The sequence below is a fragment of the Panthera tigris genome, chromosome D3 (genome assembly GCF_018350195.1).
Source record: "Panthera tigris isolate Pti1 chromosome D3, P.tigris_Pti1_mat1.1, whole genome shotgun sequence".
In the NCBI taxonomy this organism is placed as follows: Eukaryota; Metazoa; Chordata; class Mammalia; order Carnivora; family Felidae; genus Panthera; species Panthera tigris.
The window spans coordinates 498692-517023 of NC_056671.1; the positions used below are offsets into that span (position 1 = coordinate 498692).

The window sequence follows — 18332 nt, forward strand, 5'->3', positions numbered from 1 at the left end:
GTTCAGATTCTTCTGTAGCCTGAGGATCTATACAGAAAATGCTGTGCTCACACTCAAGTGAGTCTGTGTTCCCTGTAGGACAGCAGCAGACTATTTCGCTTTTAAGTTTGTATTTTGAAGTAACTTCAGATCTACAGAAAAGTTTTAAAAGTAGAACGCAATTTGTATATATGCTTCAGCCTCTTTCCTCTAACATCAGTTCACATATATAAACCGTGGCACGCTTATCAGAACTAAGAAGTTCACGTTGGCGCAGCCCCATAACCAAGCCACAGTCTTTGTTTGGATTTCCCGGTTTCTCCAGGGCTCCTGTCTTCTTAGTGCCCCCAGGCTGGCAGCTCCCTGTCTTCAGTAAGCCCTGCTCAGGTGTCTTGTTGGCTGCCCCTCATTTGGGTTTGTTGTTTCTTATCATGTTGGTTGTATCTTATCAAATGAGATTATTTGCATTTTTTAAGGCACGCTAGCGATATGACCCGTGTTTCATTCTTTGGCTGCATGGTGTCAGGGTCTGCGCTTCTGGTCACCAGGCACAGCTGCTGTCTCCCCGCCCTCTACTGCTGCTGGAGCGAGGCATCGAGCCTACGCCGGCGGGCAGGGGTGTCGGAGAGTCTGGCCATGTGTTAAAGCCACCAGAGCCTTGAAGAACCCTAGAGGAGATACTTGAGACCGTGCAGATGTCCTGTGTCTCCCTAATTTTCACTGGTTTGAGTGACAGTGGTTCTGCGATGACATTCCCCAACGGTGGCTCCCGCTTTCCCACAGTCCTGGTACATTTATTGGAATCCCTCTGTAAGGAAGCGTATCACCCCTCTTTCCACTCAGCAGTTCTCTTCGTCGTCGATATTGGTTAGACTGGGTTACAACCCAGGCCTGCCCTGGTGTTTTGTGACTCAGCTCATTCCTCCTGGGCTGCTAGGGCCTCCTTCACATTTGCCTACGTGTTCCTGACACGTGTCCCTGGTCTGTGGTTTGGGTTTGGGGCATTTTTAATTTAATTAATTTATTTCTTTAGCACTTTCTTACTTCTTGGTCCTGAAGGCACTCTAGCCTCATCTTGGTTATCCTAGTCCTCACCCCGGAATCCGCCATTTCTCTGAGGAACCGGGTTCCTTTTATTGGAGAGGGTATTGGAAACCAAGGTCAAGTGCAGATGCTCATTGCTGCTGGGTGTAACTGCTTCTAGCTGTTCTCAGATTGAGCTAGGAGATATGTATATGCCTGATCGCCCTGTCCGCGCATGCATCTGGGTTTATTTCTCTGCGTGTGCACTTTAATTTTTTTTTTTTAATGTTTATTTTTGAGAGACAGAGACAGCATGAGCAGGAGAGGGCAGAGAGAGAGAGAGAGGGAGACCCAGAATCGGAAGCAGGCTCCAGGCTCCGAGCCGTCAGCCCAGAGCCAGACGCGGGGCTCGAACCTGCAAGCCATGAAATCATGACCTGAGCCGAAGTCGGACACTCAACTGACTGAGCCACCCAGGCGCCCCTGCGTGTGCACTTTAAAGTACGAAATGCGGGGCGCCTGGGTGGCTCAGTCGGCTGAGCGTCCGACTTCAGCTCAGGTCACGATCTCACGGTCCGTGAGTTCGAGCCCCACGTCAGGCTCTGGGCTGACGGCTCGGAGCCTGGAGCCTGCTTCCGATTCTGTGTCTCCCTCTCTCTCTGCCCCTCCCCGTTCATGCTCTGTCTCTCTCTGTCTCAAAAATAAATAAACATTAAAAAAAAAAAAATTTAAAGTACGAAATGCAAGTGGAGCCTGGATGGCTCAGTCAGTTGAGTGGCCGACTCTTGGTTTCGACTCAAGTCATGGTCCCGGGATTGTGGGATCACGCTCCACATTGGGCTATGCACTGGGCATGGAGCCTACTTAGGATTCTCTCTCCCTCTCCCTCTCCACCCCTTTTCCCCACTCACACTCTCTGTCACGCACGTGCGCGCGCGCTCTCTCTCTCTCAAAACATTTAAAAAACATACGTATGTACGTAAAGGACATGAATCCACATCTATATGTCCAGCCCCAATCTAGTCCCCTTTCCGTTAGTCACTTCTTTCTCTTGCAGTGAGAAGCCTGTCCCTCATTTTCTCAATATGTTTATTTGTTCACTAGTGTGTGTGTACAATTGTAAAATGGCTTCAGGATCGTGCCACCGTGTGCCGTAAACTTAACCGACTACAGCACAGTGTGTGTGTATAGTTGCTACTGTCTTTAGTCTGTATTACCTCATCACAACCAGGTTTGCCAAAGTGACTGAAGCCGGCCCTTCAGTGGGATTGTTTGTCCCAGTCTGCAGTTTCCCTTGGGGTTGCCCGACATCCTGGTTGGGTGCTTTTTAATTTGCTTACAGTAAAATTCACTCTTCGTAGAGTGCAGTTCTGTGGGTTTTGAGCCACACAGGGTCCTGTTTCCACCACCGCAGAGAACATGGAAAAGTTCCACCCCTCAGAAGTTCCCGAGTGCTGCCTCTATCATCAGCCTTTCTCCCTCTCTTCCCCTAGACCCTGGCTACCTAGTGTGTTCCTTTGCAACGCTAATTCTGCCTTTTCCAGAATGTCCTGTGAATGGAAACAAGGTGTATAAGCTTCTGGGCTTGGCAGAATGTGTTTGGGTTCATCCACTTCTGACATGTGTCACAACTTGGCCTCTTTCTCTGGCTGAGTGGTGTCCACTGTATGGAAGAACCCCAGTTTGTTGGTCTGGTCAGTCGTCACAGGCAACTGGTCACTTCGAGGTTTGGATGGTCAGGAGTGAAGCTGCCTCCACTTCCTCTTGTTTTGCAGGAAGGCTTCACCAATGATCAGTACCAGGAGCTGACTGAGCCAGCCTCACTCACCTATGTCACCCGCTCAGAGAACAGCATCTTTTTTGAGGTTGATGGACCCTACCTTGCCATGATCCTTCCAGCCTCCAAGGAAGAGGGCAAGAAACTGAAGAAGAGGTAGGAATCCCACAGCCTTTGTGCTTGGGGAGAAAATGAATGAGATTTAACAACCCATCCGGGAAGTGGACCAGGAGGCCAGATGGGACTACTTCTGTTTCTTGACCTTTTCGTTTCAGTATGGAAAGCTGTTGCCGACACAGATCCCGCCATCTCTGCTCTCCACCTGCTAGATTCTCGTTTACAGGCTGCAGCCTCTTATGTCGTTTTTATGTCAGAAATATGAACCTCAGGGTGGGGAGATGTTTGCTGCCTAGTAGATGCTGGAGGGGAGGGCTGGACGGAGAAGGGGAAGGTGGAGAGCCAGTGACTAACAGCCAGCATCCCAGGCCCCCATTCACCGCTGGGCTCGCCTATGATTCCAGATATGCTGTCTTCAACGAGGACGGTTCCCTGGCTGAGCTAAAGGGCTTCGAGATCAAACGCCGGGGGGAGCTGCAGCTGATTAAAATCTTCCAGTCCTCAGTGTTTGAGGCCTTCCTCAAGGGCAGCACCCTAGAAGAAGTGTATGGCTCCGTCGCCAAGGTGGCTGACTACTGGCTGGACGTGCTGTACAGTAAGGTGAGCCGCCCTCCACCTGGCCGTGAGGGTCCTGCAGGCTCCTGGCGAGCAGGGTGAGTCAGGGCTGATTCTGATGAAACGGGACTTCCTAGTCGGTGCCTCTCAGTCCCTCGAAGCCGGACCCTGTGCCCAGTGACAGAATTCCAGGAAGGAGGCACCTAGCATAGTGAAAGGATTTGTAAGAGAAAAATTTACCAGTGATCCCATCAGCTTCTTTGATTTTTTTTTACTTTGTAGGCCCTGTTAATGAATATGCAATTTCTACAATTTAAATGACAGTGTTGGCTTACCTTGAAACATACCTTCTCATGGGATCTATCATTATTTGTTACTCTTTAGTCTGTATTTGTCAAGTTTGCACTACTTAATTTAATCTGTAAATGTTGGGTATCATGTAGGCTTTTTTCACTATTTTAATGTTTTCTAAGCGAAAGGAATACTGGGATGGATATTCTAGAACTTTTCTGGCTTCCTTTGCTTTGTGGGCTGCTGCAGCTTGAGGCATATTGTCTTGTTCTATAGAGTTGGCCCATACATGAGAGTAAGCACCGAGAGAGAAAAACACACGAAACAGGATCCAAACAAATCTTCCAGGATGTCAGGGCTGGGGGGTCAGGGATGTGTGCACATGGGACAGCAGGGCCGGGGGGTCAGGGGTGCATGTGCACAGGAGCAGATACAGCTATTTGTCCTCAGACTGCTCCGACTCCTCCCTTCTTAGTCCCATGGCTCTCCGGGGGGCTAGTGTCTCTCTTTCCTTTTTCCTGGCTCCTCCTTTCCCTAGTTTTCTTTTTGTTTTAGGAGAAAAATATCACTAATTCTGTCTTTCCTCTTTTTCTGTTAACTTTGGTGTCAGTAGCTCAGTAAACGTCTTTTAATGTTTTCTACATAGTTCGACAAAATGGAATTTAAGGTTTTGTGTGTGGATTTGTAGCGTTGCTACTCACTGGCATGAGACAACCGTGTTGTACCGCTGCCTTCAGCCCATCAGGCTGGAGAAGCTCGCTACTCGGGGGAGATGTCCCAGTGAGCTTGGGATAGCGCTCTGTTCCTCCTGTGTGATCTGCTCGTTGCCTCTCCAGGCCGCGAACATGCCTGATTCTGAGCTGTTTGAGCTGATCTCTGAGAACCGCTCCATGTCTCGGAAGCTGGAAGATTATGGGGAGCAGAAGTCCACGTCTATCAGCACAGCCAAGCGCCTGGCTGAGTTCCTGGGGGATCAGATGGTGAAGGACGCGGGGCTGAGCTGCCGCTACATCATCTCCCGGAAGCCCGAGGGCTCTCCGGTCACAGAGAGGTAAGGGTTTCTGGGGTTAAGGAAGGGATTCCGTACGGTCTTGGATGTTCGGGTTGGAAGCTTGAGTCTGTTATGGGACCTCTGTCCCTTTGTAGCGATGTCAGCTTCCTTGTAAAGAGCAGGATGGTCAGGTGTGGAAGACAGGGACTGGGCTCTGGTCCCCTGCGGAACCTGGGTTGTGGGGGCCTAGACTGAGGGTACCCTGTCAGTCAGCAGGCACAGAGATGTGAGAGTGTATTGGAGCGGGGGTTGCTATGATGGGAGCCATCACAGAGTTCAGTTGAGGTCTAGGGCAGGCCCTGGATCACTCACACCTTTGAGGAGACCATTGTCACCCTGGCTGAGAGGTCTTTCTGGCGAGCTGCACAGAATGCTCTAGCATCCGAGGCTCCATGGCACTGCCGATGCTGTGGCCTCAGCTCTCTTTACCGACAGACGGAAATGTCTTCCAGCTTCTGAAACACGTTCAGCGTGACAGCAAAGGGTTCTGTCAGACGGCATCTTCCACTCCCGACTACGGAATCTTTGGGGTCAGCAGTGGTTCTCCTGTCACCCTGTCGCTCATCAGGCTGCTTGAACCGTGCAGGGACCGTGTGAATGGAACAGGAGAAAACTGTGTTGAGGGCATGGATTTCTAGAACAATAGGTTTTCTTCCTGCGAATCATTGTATAACCGTGGCAGAATTTCCCACCAGGAGCTCAGGGACTAGAAGTGGTTCCGCGGACAAGCCTTGAGAACAGCGGGCAGATGGGGGAAGTGCTAAGCACCAACAAGAGCAAACGTTTCAAAGATGGCCACAGCGGTGCTTCCGTGACCGTTTGTGACAGGGCCTCGTTCCTCCCATGACACTCCTTCCCTTGCACAGAGTCTGGGCAGTCCTGTGACTTGCTGCGGCCTATGCAACGTGGCAGAAGTGAACCTTGGTTGCGGGAGGCCTCATGCTTCTGCTCTTGCCCTTTGGCTGCCTGGTCAGCCTGCTAGGGGCCGGGGGTCCCTTGCAGAGGCAGGACCAGGTAACTGCAGCAGCTGCCACACCTGCAGGGGAGGCCACAGCGGCCACACAAGTGACCCCGGGCAGAACCACCTCAATCATAGGCTCATAAGCCAAAACAGTTACTGTTTCGATCCATGGAATTTGAGGTGGTTTGTAGTATAGCAGTAGGTAACTGATAAAGCTAGACACGTCAGTAATGCGCGTTTTCACCTACGCTAGGAAGGTCGGGAGTGGAGGGGGTGGGGAGCAAATGAATGAAACACAGCAAATATTTCCTTAAAAAGAAATTCCCTCGGGGCGCCTGGGTGGCTCAGTCGGTTAAGCGGCCGACTTCGGCTCAGGTCACGATCTCGCGGTCCGTGAGTTCGAGCCCCGCGTCGGGCTCTGGGCTGACGGCTCCGAGCCTGGAGCCTGCTTCCGATTCTGTGTCTCCCTCTCTCTCTGCTCCTCCCCCGTTCATGCTCTGTCTCTCTCTGTCTCAAAAATAAATAAAACGTTAAAAAAAATTAAAAAAAGAAATTCCCAGAGTTCTAACAAAAGAAGGAATTTGGTGTAAGGCTAAAACAGATTACATGGAGAGTAAAATGCAGAATTGCTGTGTATCATTAAGAAAACGGCAACACAGAAAGTAGGCAACTTCTATGAACAGGCAATCTGCAAGTGAAGAAGTTGATGGTCAGTGCACGTAAAGATGTGCAAATTCACTGTAATTGGGAAACAAGTGTGTTAATACCAGTTGTCCCCCATGTACACAGGGTGGTGACAGTCACTTTGGAGAAGCCAGCAGTGCATGATGCATTAGATGGTGCCTGATTCCCCTCACAATTGAGCACGTCTGGGGATGTGTCCTGGATGATTGCCCCTGTGGTTTACATTGTGTTTAATAGCAAACGTTGGGAATGCCGTAGTGTCCCTCAATCAGAAAATGGGCAAATGTGTTTTTAATGCAGTGAAATGCTGTGCGGGCGTTGGAACGATTGAATCGCAGCTGCGTGGTAAATGCGCGGGCTGGCACAGGCAGTCTACTTCCATCTGTATAAAATTTACAGACGTGGACAACACTCTCGTTTGTTTACACATACGTACGGACAATAGTAGTATGGGAGCAGGCGTGGGATTGGTAAACGCCAAGACAGGGACTGTGTTTATCTCTGTGAGGACAGTCAGGATCGCTGCACAGAGCCTCATCCTTGTATCTGTTTTCTCAAATGTGAAGTAAAATGGCAAGGCATGAAGTTTGATAGGACTAGGTGATAGGTGCACAGGGGTTTGTTGTGTTCTAAGTTTCTTTGTGTTTATAAAATTCACAAGAACAACTGTTTCCTCCAGTGAAAGGAAAGGTATTGACAGTTGCCCTGTAGCCCTGCTAGTGCCATGAAAACTGGCGCATTCTTTCAGGAAAGCAGATAGACTCTTCTGTATCTTACTCAATGAGTAACATTTTAGAAATGTCTAATTACATGCACGCACATGGATATGTAATTTAGGGGAGGACTTTGGCAATAGCTCTGTTAACAGTGGTCAAACAACACAGACCAAACGGCCACCAGTGGGGGGATCGTGCATTAATCCGTGGTATTTTAATACAGTGAAGGATTATTTGGTTATTGAATATGATAAACATTAGATATTAGCTGTGGTTTATACAAAACAATGTCATTAAATAAAAGAGGTTACAATCTAGGTTCTAAGTCCTTATTTCCATGTGAAATACATGTACGCGGTCAACGCTGTACAGAGTTAGAGAGATTTCCGTGTTTGTGAGTTTTGTGCCTCTTTTCACCCAGGGCCATCCCACTCGCCATTTTCCAGGCAGAGCCCATGGTGAGGAAGCATTTTCTCCGGAAATGGCTTAAGAGTTCTTCCCTCCAAGACTTCGATATTCGGACAGTGAGTGCTGACTTCTGTACTCTGAGAAGTTTGGGAGGAGGAGTCGATAGCACAGTATCCCTGACTCGGGTCATCGTTCTGTCTGAGTCTCCACTCTCGATGTCCTCCTCTCTGCACACAGGGGGTGAGGAAGTAGTTCCACTTAAGGACAAAACCAGAAAAACTAGTGCCGGGCAGCGCTTAGATTCTGGTGCAGGGCTCTTGTGTTGGCTCGGCCAGCTACTAACTGTCATCCTGGGAGTCCTTTCTTTAAGTGTTCTGCCTCAGTTTCCTTCTCTGTGAAATGGGTACCTCTTGCCCTAGAATTTCTAGGTGGGATAAGTATGACACAGGGAACATTCAGTGTGGTGTGCGGTATAGAGTGGAGCACGGGGCTGCTGCTGCTTTCCTCTTAACGTTTCTCCTTATGCGCACCCAGATCCTGGACTGGGACTACTACATTGAGCGGCTAGGGAGTGCCATACAGAAGATCATCACAATCCCTGCGGCCCTGCAGCAGGTGAGGCCCCGCCCATGCAGACAGGGCCTGATGTGGCTCAGAAGCCATGGAAACCTGGGCCTGGCCCCTACTAGCAGTCAGACAAGTGATCGGTAAGTGATTGGTGTCACCTTCTTGTAGGTGAAGAACCCGGTGCCACGCGTCAAGCACCCTGACTGGCTGCACAAGAAACTTCTGGAGAAGAATGACATCTGCAAGCAGAAGAAGATCAGTGAGCTTTTTGTCCTCGAAGGCAGGAGACAGGTAGGGGGCCCAGGGCCGCCGAGCCGTGCCCGTCAGGCCTCGTGGGGGCCCCATGCTACCCAGGCTTGGATGCTCCCATTCAAGTGTCTAGAGTGTTTCTTTTCTTTTCTTTCTTTCTAAAACTGTGTACCTGACAGACAACTCTTTCCATCTGGGGGGGTCTTCTGGCATAGGAAGCCTTGGGCCTTCTGTCAGGGATAAGGACTGTTTTCTGTGTGAATAGAGCAGTAACTGGGCTCAGGGACTCAGTGCATCAGTGTGCCTTGGGACTCCCGTTTTCAAACTGTGAAGTAAAAACCTGTAGAGACACTAGACAGTACTAAAGACAGTGTAATGAAGGGCTTAGCTGAAATCAGGAGAGCCAAAAGAAAATTCTCAGCTGCTGGAATGCAAAGTGAACTTTATTTTTACTATTTTTTTCCCCACCCCCCAAAAGCACACTGTAAACTAGAGCACTGGGGGCTGGGAAGGAAAAGAGAGGACCTGTTCTTTGCAGTATTTTATTCTGTCTTACGAAAAGGAGCGAATCCCAGAGCAAACAAGGGAAAAATAGTCGTACTCGACTGATGTTTTCTATTTGACCTTTTCGCTCTTAGAAATTGGAACCAGATCAGTCAGTAGATGCACATCTTTGTGTACAAGTATCTTAGCCTATTCATTTGATCCCACATGTGTATTTCTAGAGGCGGAGTTTCCTGAGAGATCGTGGTGTTTTCAGTCTCCTGGGTCTTTGCAGGTGGGCGTGGCCCAGGCTCCAGAAGGCACACAGAGCCTTGGTGCTCCGGACATGGAGGACCTCGGCCTGGCAAAGCCACCGCGCTCAGTGGTTCCTGTTGCCACCAGGAGAAAGCGCGTCCTCTGGGAGAGCCAGGGGGAGTCGCAGGACCTGGAGCTGACGGTGCCCTGGCAGGAGATCTTGGGGCCGCCTCCGGCCCTCGGGACCACGCAGGTGACACGTCGACGTGGCCGGTGGGTGGGGGCGGGGGCAGCAGCCTGGCCCGAGCTGTAGCTTGAGGTCTCCCGTGGAGTCTGCTACGTAGCTCCGGGGCCCTGCATGGGTGAGAGGCGTCCTCACCAGAGACACCTGCGCTGGGAAGCTGTGCAGTGCAGTTGCTGTGCAAGGCTGTTCCTGCTTTACCGCGTGCTCCTGGGTTGTGTTGACTGCCCCCTCTTCCTGACTTGCTTCACCGTCTGCCCTAGGAAGAGTGGCTGGTCTGGCTCCGATTCCACAAGAAGAAGTGGCAGCTGCAGGCCCGGCAGCGCCTGGGTCGCAAGAAGAGGCGGCGTCTGGAGGTGGCAGAGGGCGACCCTCGGCCTGGGGCTGTCCGCGACAGGCCTGCCACCGGGCTGGGGGGCTTCTTGCGAAGAGCCGCCCGCAGCATTTTGGACCTTCCGTGGCAGATTGTGCAGGTGCGGACTGCCATCGGTTTGGGGGGTGGGATGCCCCCCAAGGGCAGCATCACAGCTGATGGGAAGGGGTGTCTGGCCAGCTCACGATCCTGGGGACCCTCCGTTACTTTTGTGCCCTGTGATTGGGGCTGGTGCCGGAGAGCGCTCAGGAGTGTGAGCACGGTTTGTGTCGAGGTGACACGTGGTCTGCTCTCTCCGTTCCAGATCAGTGAGACCAGCCAGGCCGGCTTGTTCAGGCTGTGGGCCGTCATCAGCAGTGACTTGTACTGCATCAGGCTGAACATCCCCCGCCAGTTCTATGTTAACCAGCGGGTGGCTAAAGCCGAGGAGGGGCCTTCATACCGCAAGGTACGGGGCAGCACATGCTGCTGGTCGCTGTGGTCAGCTGTCTGCTCCGCCTCTGAGGTGGTGTCCCCGGCGATGAGGGAGCCACATAAAGGATGGGGCTTTGTGGACACAAAAGCCTGGTGAGCTGTGACGCTGAGCCGGGCGTGCTGGAGCACCTTCTTGGGGTGCTGTGAGGAGTGAAACGGTGTCTGTGGAGCACCGGGCACAGAGCGAATGCTCAGGAACTGGAGTTGCCGGTGTCCTGGGGGCGCCGTCCTCTTACGTCCGATGTCTGTGTAGCAGGGGAGGGACGAGGGGGACGTGTGTCAGTGGCTGGAGTCTGTTTCCATAGGCGCTTCTCCTGTTAGCAGCCTCCCTGGACAGACGTCACATGCCTCAGGGTTCCCTTGGTGAAAGCGTGCGGTTCAGTGGCTTTCCGTGCGTCCCGTCCTGCAGCCTCTGCCACAGCCAGTCCTCGAGCGTTTTATCTCCCTCAGAACAAACTGGGACCCTTTGCAGATCGTCCCCTCCCCCAGCCCTGGCTCCCCACCGTTCCCTTGACACCCGGGTTCTGCCCGTAGGTTAGCCTGTCGTGGAGTCCAGCTAGTTTAGTTCTGTCCGAAGCTCGTTTACTGAGGCTGTCGTGCGCATTTCGCAGTGGGTGCTGGGACGCGCAGAATGCGCTGCCGTCTAGTTGCGACGAGACGTGGGAGTTTGTAACTGAGACTTGACTCCAGAGGCTTTCTGGAGAAGGTGGGACTCTGCCCCCACCAGGATTCAGGGGCGTGCGGCCCTGGAAAGGGCGGGGCGCGTGAAGGCGGGGAACAGATGGTCTGGGATTCGTGTCGCTTTCCTGGATGCGATGCTGCATTGTAACCTCGGAGGACACCTTTTCCGTGGGGAGGTTTTCCCTTTGGGTGCCCTGCTCTGCTCCGCTCTCTGGCTCCCCCACGCCCGTCCTCTGACTGGCAGACAACAGGAAAATAACCTGGGGACACCTGCTCCCCTCACTGCCCCAAAGCTCCTCTGCTTTTCATGAGCCCCAGGCTGCTTTTTGAACCTACAGCCACAGCTTCCAGTTTTCGTTTTACCTGTGAGGAGAGACGGGCTCTGAGGGGCTCACGTGGCTGCGGCTGCACAAGCCCTAGGACTATTTAAGGGATGCACGGAGTATGCGAGTTCAACAGACGTCACCGGTGAGCCTTGTGACCAGGCTGGCGCCCTGTTTCACCAGGTCAGTCGAGTGCTTCCTCGCTCCAACGTGGTCTACAACCTCTACGAGTACTCGGTGCCCGAGGACATGTATCAGGAACATGTCAACGAGATCAATACTGAATTGTCGGCCCCAGACATCGAGGGCGTGTACGAGACACAGGTGATCATCTTCCCAGCTGGATGGAATGGAGGAAGCAAAATTGCGTGTGGCGTGGACGGGCTAGCAGCCCAGCTCTGGGCCGCCTTCCCGGTGAACTCCAGCAGCGTGTCTGCTGAGGACACGCGGGCAGCGGCCTCACCCTGCCCTGTCCACCCCTCTCCCAGGTTCCGTTATTGTTCCGGGCCCTGGTGCAGCTGGGCTGTGTGTGTGTGGTCAATAAACAGCTGGTGAGACACCTTTCAGGCCGAGAAGCAGAGACCTTTGCTCTCGAGCACCTGGAGATGCGCTCTCTGGCCCAGTTCAGCTACTTGGAACCAGGTAGGACGTGTGCCCGCTGCCTTTGCCCGGCCCGGCCTCCCACGCACGTCGGGGTGACGGCCGTGTTGCCCCGCAGGGAGCATCCGCCACCTCTACCTGTACCACCACGCGCAAGGCCACAAGGCGCTCTTTGGCCTGTTTGTGCCCTCCCAGCGCAGGGCGTCTGTGTTCGTGCTGGACACTGTGAGTTCCTGGCGAGGGGCTCGGGGAGGGACAGGCCCCTGGGCGGGACGGGCCTCTGCCCCCGGTGCCTGTGGTGATGGCTTTTGAAGTGGAGCCACAAAGGGGTCCCTGCGGCAGCACCTGCGTGGGGAGAGGGCTGACCCGGCCCCCACTGTCCAGGTGCGAAGCAACCAGATGCCCAGCCTCAGCGCCCTGTACGCCGCCGAGCACAGCCTCCTGATGGAGAAGGTGGGCCCCGAGCTCCTGCCTCCCCCCAAACACACTTTTGAAGTTCGGGCTGAAACCGACTTGAAAACCATCTGCAGAGCCATCCAGCGCTTCCTGCTGGCCTACAAGGTGAGTGGGGTGGGGCTTCTGTGTGTGAGCCCCTCCCCCCAGCGCCCCCTCCCCCCCAGCCGCTTGCTTCCCTTACGTCCAGGAGGAGCGCCGTGGGCCCACACTCATCGCTGTTCAGTCCAACTGGGAGCTGAAGAGGCTGGCCGGCGAGGTGCCGGTCCTGGAGGACTTCCCGCTGGTGCCGGTCCGCGTGGCTGATAGGGTCAGCTATGGAGTCCTGGACTGGCAGCGCCTCGGTGCCCGGCGCATGATCCGCCACTACCTCAACCTGGACACCTGCCTGTCCCAGGCCTTCGAGATGAGCAGGTGAGGGGAGTGGAGGGCATTTCTCCGTTTCTGGGCTCTAGCCCAGTTCCCGGTTCGTCCGTCCCTTCCCTGGGGCTGACCCCGTGCCCTCTGCAGGTACTTCCACATCCCCATTGGGAACCTGCCCGAAGACATCTCCACCTTCGGCTCCGACCTCTTCTTTGCCCGCCACCTGCAGCGCCACAACCACCTGCTCTGGCTGTCCCCCACGGCGCGCCCTGACCTGGGCGGCAAGGAGGCCGACGACAATCGCCTCGTCATGGAGTTCGACGACCAGGCCAGCGTGGAGATCAACTGTCCGGGCTGCTACTCCACGCGTAGGTGCTCGAGGCACCGGGGGTCCCCGGCTGCTGGCGTTTCCGCCACGTATTGCCATTCTGTGGTGGCGGGAACGCCCAGTGGCGGATGCTCCGCGCTCGGCCGTGACGGTGTGGGCACTGAGCCTGCAGCGGCATCCGTGGGCGTGGGACGAGCGGGGCTGGGCTCTTTAGTCGCTCAGTGACAGGCTTGTCAGCCAGCCCGGCTGCCCCGGGAGCGGTGTGTTTCCTGAGGTAGCACTTGCTGCAGTCGGCCCACGGGCACCACAGGGGTGTCTGTCTCTGTGCGCAGTGTGCGTGGAGCTGGACATCCAGAACCTGGCCGTCAACACCATCTTGCAGTCCCACCACATCAATGACATGGAGGGGGCTGACAGCGTGGGCATCAGCTTCGACGTGATCCAGCAGGCCTCCCTGGAGGACATGATCACCGGCAATCAGGCCGCCGGCACCCCGGCCAGCTACGATGAGACAGCCCTCTGCTCCAGCACGTTCAGGTGCCCTGAGAGCACAGCCTGGCCTTCTGTTCGTGTGCCCAGTCCTCTCCCTAGGCAGGATGGCTGGGCTTGGGATTTAGAAGGAACATTAGAAACCTATTTATCCTCTGCCCTTGTTTTGGAAAACTAAGAGCTAAGACATTGTCACTGGGGCTTCTCTCCCCCAGGGCGGCAGAACCAGCACCCCATGTGGGGCCAAGCTCTTTCCTCCAGTCGCTGGGCTTTGCTGCCCTCCGGGCACCATTCTGGCCCCTTCCTGTGGCCATTGGTGTGTTGTAGGCGTTGAGTGCAGAGTGAGGCCTGAGGGCGCACATGAGGGCCCAGCGATAGGGTTTGGACAGTGAGGAGAGGGGGCAGAGGCGACAGCACAACAGGGGGAAGCTGGCATCAGGGACGAAGGGCCACCCTCCGTGCCTTTCTTCCAGGATCCTGAAGAGCATGGTGGTGGGCTGGGTGAAGGAGATCACACAGTACCGCAATATCTACGCTGACAACCAGGTGATGCACTTTTACCGCTGGCTCCGGTCCCCATCCTCGCTGCTGCACGACCCCGCCCTGCACCGCACGCTCCACAACATGATGAAGAAGCTCTTCCTGCAGTGAGTGCTGCCAGCGGCTTGCTCCAGGCCCTGCTGGCCCCAGCCCCCCCAGTCCCCAAATCCACAGGAATGGCCGGCCGACGCCCCGGGCTAGTGGTCCATGGCGGTAAAGGTCCCAGGGAGTGCTTAGCTGCTGTCCCAGCCTGCTCAGCATCCTGCACAGGTGTGCCGTGTGCTGGGGTCTTTCTGCGTCCTGTCGGCACAAGTCTTCATGCCCTGTGTGTGTGTGTGTTCTGCACCTGTAGTTAAGAGCAGATATTGGAGACCCATGTGTGGATGTATCATCCTAATGGGCACTCGGGCTGCTTCCAGAACTCAGGCTGTTACAGATCACCAAGCAAGAATGGCCTTGTGCCCAAGGTCACGGGAATACATCTCTGGAATAATCTCTAGCAAAAGCACTGGTGCAGGTTTGATAGATCTCTTGACTGGATAGGAAGACGCTAATTTGATTCTTAGCGACAAAGCACTCTCCGTGGAAGTGGTACAGTTGTTTGTGTGTCCAACAGAGACTGAGAATGTGTGTCCGCAGCCCCACCAGCACGGCAGACACTGGGGCCAGCCTCGTGTGGTGAAGTGCTAACCCGGTGTACTCTTGCTCTGCAGTACTCATAATAAGTGAACTTGAACTTTCTTTTTATATCCTTTGTCCATTTTTCTGTAGTTTTGTTGGTTTTTTTTCCTCATTGATTTATATGAGTTGTTTCTACGTAAAAATTAGCCATTTTTGTGTGATGTGAAAGCATGTTTTCTCCTGTTTTTGATTCTCTTTGGCTTTGTTTATGAAAGAAACAAGTATTTGTTTTGCCCCGAGAAATCTTCACTCTGTTGCGTCTGGATTTCAGGCATATTTAGAATAGCTTTTTTGTTTAGGATCCTTAGCTTGTTTTCCCATGATGTCTTGTGGTGTCCTCTGTGGCATCGCGACCGGTGATTGTGACCTTGGTCTACAGGCTCATCGCTGAGTTCAAGCGCTTGGGGTCCTCTGTCGTCTATGCCAACTTCAACCGCATCATCCTCTGCACGAAGAAGCGGCGGGTCGCAGATGCCATTGCCTACGTGGAGTACATCACCAACAGGTGTTTACATTTCTAGAATTCTGCCTTCCTTTGTGTTCTGATCTGGTGTCCTTTCCCTTCTGCTGAGGGACTTCCTGTAAATCACTCGTAGCATGGATCTGTTCGTAATGAATTCTTTCTGCCACTGGATGTCCAAAGATGCCTTTATTTTACCTTTATTTTTGGGAGATCTCGTTGCTGGTATAGAATTATATATAGGTAGATCTGTTTTGAAAGTTTTATTTCTCTCTGTGTTTCTTTTTGGGTAATTTCTTTTGTTGTGTCCTTAAAGTTGTTAATCCTTTCCTGCAGTGTTTAGTCTGCCGTTCATCCCGTCCAGGGTGGTTTTCCTCTCACATGTCTGTAAGCCTAGCTGGGTCTTAGTATTCCTAGAGTGTGCTGAGCCTGCTCTGTCTTTCCTCTAGCTTTATGACTAGAACCCAGGGTCAATAACCATTTCAGTGTTGTGTCAGTTCTGATTTGTATTCAGTGGTAGGTTTTTCTCCCGATTCCGCATTGCCTGGGAGCCTGGTGATACCTCAATGGATGTCGGCAGTTGTGAACACATGTGAATGCCTTGTCTCATGGATACCTTGGCATTTTATTCTTCTGTAGATGTTCTAGAGCTTTCTTACTTGGAAACACATTGGCCTTTTGAGCATTTTTTGTGATTTATAGGTAGGCTGGGCCAGAGCCGTGTTTAGTCTAGAGCTCACTGTTGTTCACTGGTGAAGCAAGATTGCTGTGAGTGCAGCCCTGGGCACCTTGTGAGTCCTGAGGCTCTCGGACAGCGGTGGGAGCGGGCACTCAGCGGTCCTTGTCCCTGCTCTGTGTAGTCTCCTTGCACGCAGAGAGGCTCTTACTTCTCTGGTCCCTCAGCACGAGTCCCTGCCGCTCCCTCTTGCTTGGTGCAGAAGTCGCCTTAGCGTCGGGTTTATCACGTCCTCTGGAAAGTTGGAGGGCTGATCTAGTTTGAATCCACCGTAAGTTTTTGTTAAGAAGTGAAGGGTAAGCAGGTACGAAAATAAAAGGAGGAGAGTGGAGAAAAAATGATTTCATGTAAGCAGTTTCTATTTGGCTTCTTTTCAGCGTCCATTCTAAAGAGATCTTCCATTCCTTGACGATTTCTTTCTCTCGGTGCTGGGAGTTTCTTCTCTGGATGGATCCCTCTAACTATGGTGGAATCAAAGGAAACGTCCCATCTAGTATTCACTGTGGACAGGTAAGATGTCACAGTCTGGAGAGCCCAGGCTGGGGTCTGAGACAGCTTTGGGGCCCGTCTTTGTCTCATTGCACATGTTTGGTGCTCATGGGTCCAGTGCCTGGTCCAGTTCTGGGCGCCATCCTGCAGCCGTTCCCGCAAGAGCGTGCTGCCCCCGGGGGATCTGTGAGGGAAGAGGTGAGCAAATGGGCAGATGGGGAACGTGCAGCACTGGCAACGGTAGGGGCTGAGGGAGGGCAGAGAGCAGGCTGTGGGGCAGGGGGCTGACTTAGGTGGGACCGTCACAGAGGCCTCTAAAGAGGGGACAGGCAAGCAGGGAATGAAGAACTGGGCCGGGGGTACAGTGTCAGCGTAGCCATGACAACAGAGCAGGGCTGGGCGGGGGTCACGGGTAGCACAGAGCAGCCAGGAAAACAACTGGAACATCGTACTGTTCCTGCCACAGGCAGCCTCCTTGGGCCCAAAGGCCGAGTCGGAGTCTTGGCTTTTAGTGACAAAGAGACTCTGAGCAGGAGCACGTCAGGGCCTCCACTAGGGCCCCGTGTTGTCGACAACAGCGTAGGAGATCAAGGCTTCAGTAGGAGCCCAGTTAGCATCAGCCCAGGGGAGGGTGGGGGGCAGGGTGGAGTCTGGGAGAAGGACTCGGGTGGGTTTTGAAGGTGCAGTGTACAAGCCAATGGAATGGATGGAGGTGACTCCTGGGGGTGTGGGTGCACCCAGGGGTGTGGAGCCACGCGTCTATGATAAGATGGATGGGGCAGGAGAGCACGTGTGGGGTGAGAGGAGCCAAGCCTGGCCAGGGTGTGTGGCGTGTGCACAAGGTCCGGCCGTCCTCAGTGCTGGGGCAGGAGGTCTGTGGAGACCTCGATGGGAGGGAAGTGCAGGTATCGTCGCTGAATCAGGAGAAGGCAGTGGATGCTGCTTGAAGGGTGTGGGGGATGCCGGAGTTCACACGTTGACGTGGAAGGCGCCACTGAGAGGGGAAGTTGGTCATGCGGGAGATATCTGCAGTAGGGCCCCTTGGGTAGGATTGTCACCGTCCCAGGACGTGTGGGATTCAGACAAGAGATCTAGTCACCCAAGGTCACCCACTCGTGAATCTTCCCTACCTGGGAGGTGGGAGTTAAAGAATTCTAAAGTGAATTCCCTGGAAGAACAAAGTGAGAATCACGATCAGCATTTGCTGAGTACACACCGGGTGCGTTACCTAAGCAGCTTCATCACCTAAGTGGCCTCGTCCCTAGAGCCGTCCTGCGGGACTTTGACTCAGGCTCAGGGATGTGGAACGACTCGATGAGCATCTCACGAGGCACAAGGGGTCAGTAGACCCAGGTGTAGAATGACTCAAGTGTGTTGCGTCTGTGTTACAGCAAGACTCCCGAAAAGAAGGCAGAGAGGAGGAGGAGGAGGAGGAGGAGGAGGAGGAGGAGGAGGAGGAAGGTGGGGAGGAAGAGGAGGAGGAGGAAGGTGCCCAGGAGCCCGACGTGGAGGACATGCTGGAAAACAACTGGAACATCGTGCAGTTCCTGCCACAGGCAGCCTCCTGCCAGAGCTACTTCCTCATGATCGTTTCGGGTGAGCCGGCCCGCTAGCTTGCGTCGGAGTCTGGCGGTGGGAGTAACGTGGCTCTGGCGTGTTTGCATGCAAGGAGGTAAAGGGGAAGTCAAGTCTGGTGGGCGTGCACTGGCTGCGCCGGCCTTGCGGGGCTGGACCCCTGTCCTCTGCCCTGGGGCGTGTCCGCAAGTCCCAGGACTTGCGTGTGCACACAGAGCAAGTAAAAGTAAACACCAAGTACAGAAGATTGGAAACTTCCTGAATCAGTTGCCCACTGGCTGGTCTTTGAGGCTCAACTTCTGTGTCAGAATCTTCTGTATCTGACTTGGGTCTAGAGGTGCAGTGTTAATAAAGGTTCGGTGTTTACAAACCAGGGTGTCTGAGATCACATGCACACCAAGTGTATACGT

The 18332-nt window shown here is 53.7% G+C and overlaps 1 protein-coding gene across 2 annotated transcripts in view; it reads left to right on the top strand.

Annotated features, from left to right (window-relative positions):
* POLE (DNA polymerase epsilon, catalytic subunit) overlaps positions 1-18332 on the top strand; it is a 45840-nt gene that overhangs the window by 20728 nt on the left and 6780 nt on the right. For both annotated transcript variants that reach the window (XM_042962050.1, XM_042962051.1), the window contains exons 24-43: positions 2778-2935; positions 3301-3496; positions 4579-4793; positions 7576-7678; positions 8097-8177; positions 8298-8420; positions 9157-9369; positions 9621-9830; positions 10035-10178; positions 11392-11532; positions 11697-11850; positions 11927-12033; positions 12193-12369; positions 12452-12675; positions 12772-12992; positions 13285-13489; positions 13915-14088; positions 15042-15167; positions 16236-16368; positions 17739-17943. In XM_042962050.1, the coding sequence (XP_042817984.1) occupies positions 2778-2935; positions 3301-3496; positions 4579-4793; positions 7576-7678; positions 8097-8177; positions 8298-8420; positions 9157-9369; positions 9621-9830; positions 10035-10178; positions 11392-11532; positions 11697-11850; positions 11927-12033; positions 12193-12369; positions 12452-12675; positions 12772-12992; positions 13285-13489; positions 13915-14088; positions 15042-15167; positions 16236-16368; positions 17739-17943 (3310 nt within the window). The remainder of the gene's footprint in view (positions 1-2777; positions 2936-3300; positions 3497-4578; positions 4794-7575; positions 7679-8096; positions 8178-8297; positions 8421-9156; positions 9370-9620; positions 9831-10034; positions 10179-11391; positions 11533-11696; positions 11851-11926; positions 12034-12192; positions 12370-12451; positions 12676-12771; positions 12993-13284; positions 13490-13914; positions 14089-15041; positions 15168-16235; positions 16369-17738; positions 17944-18332) is intronic.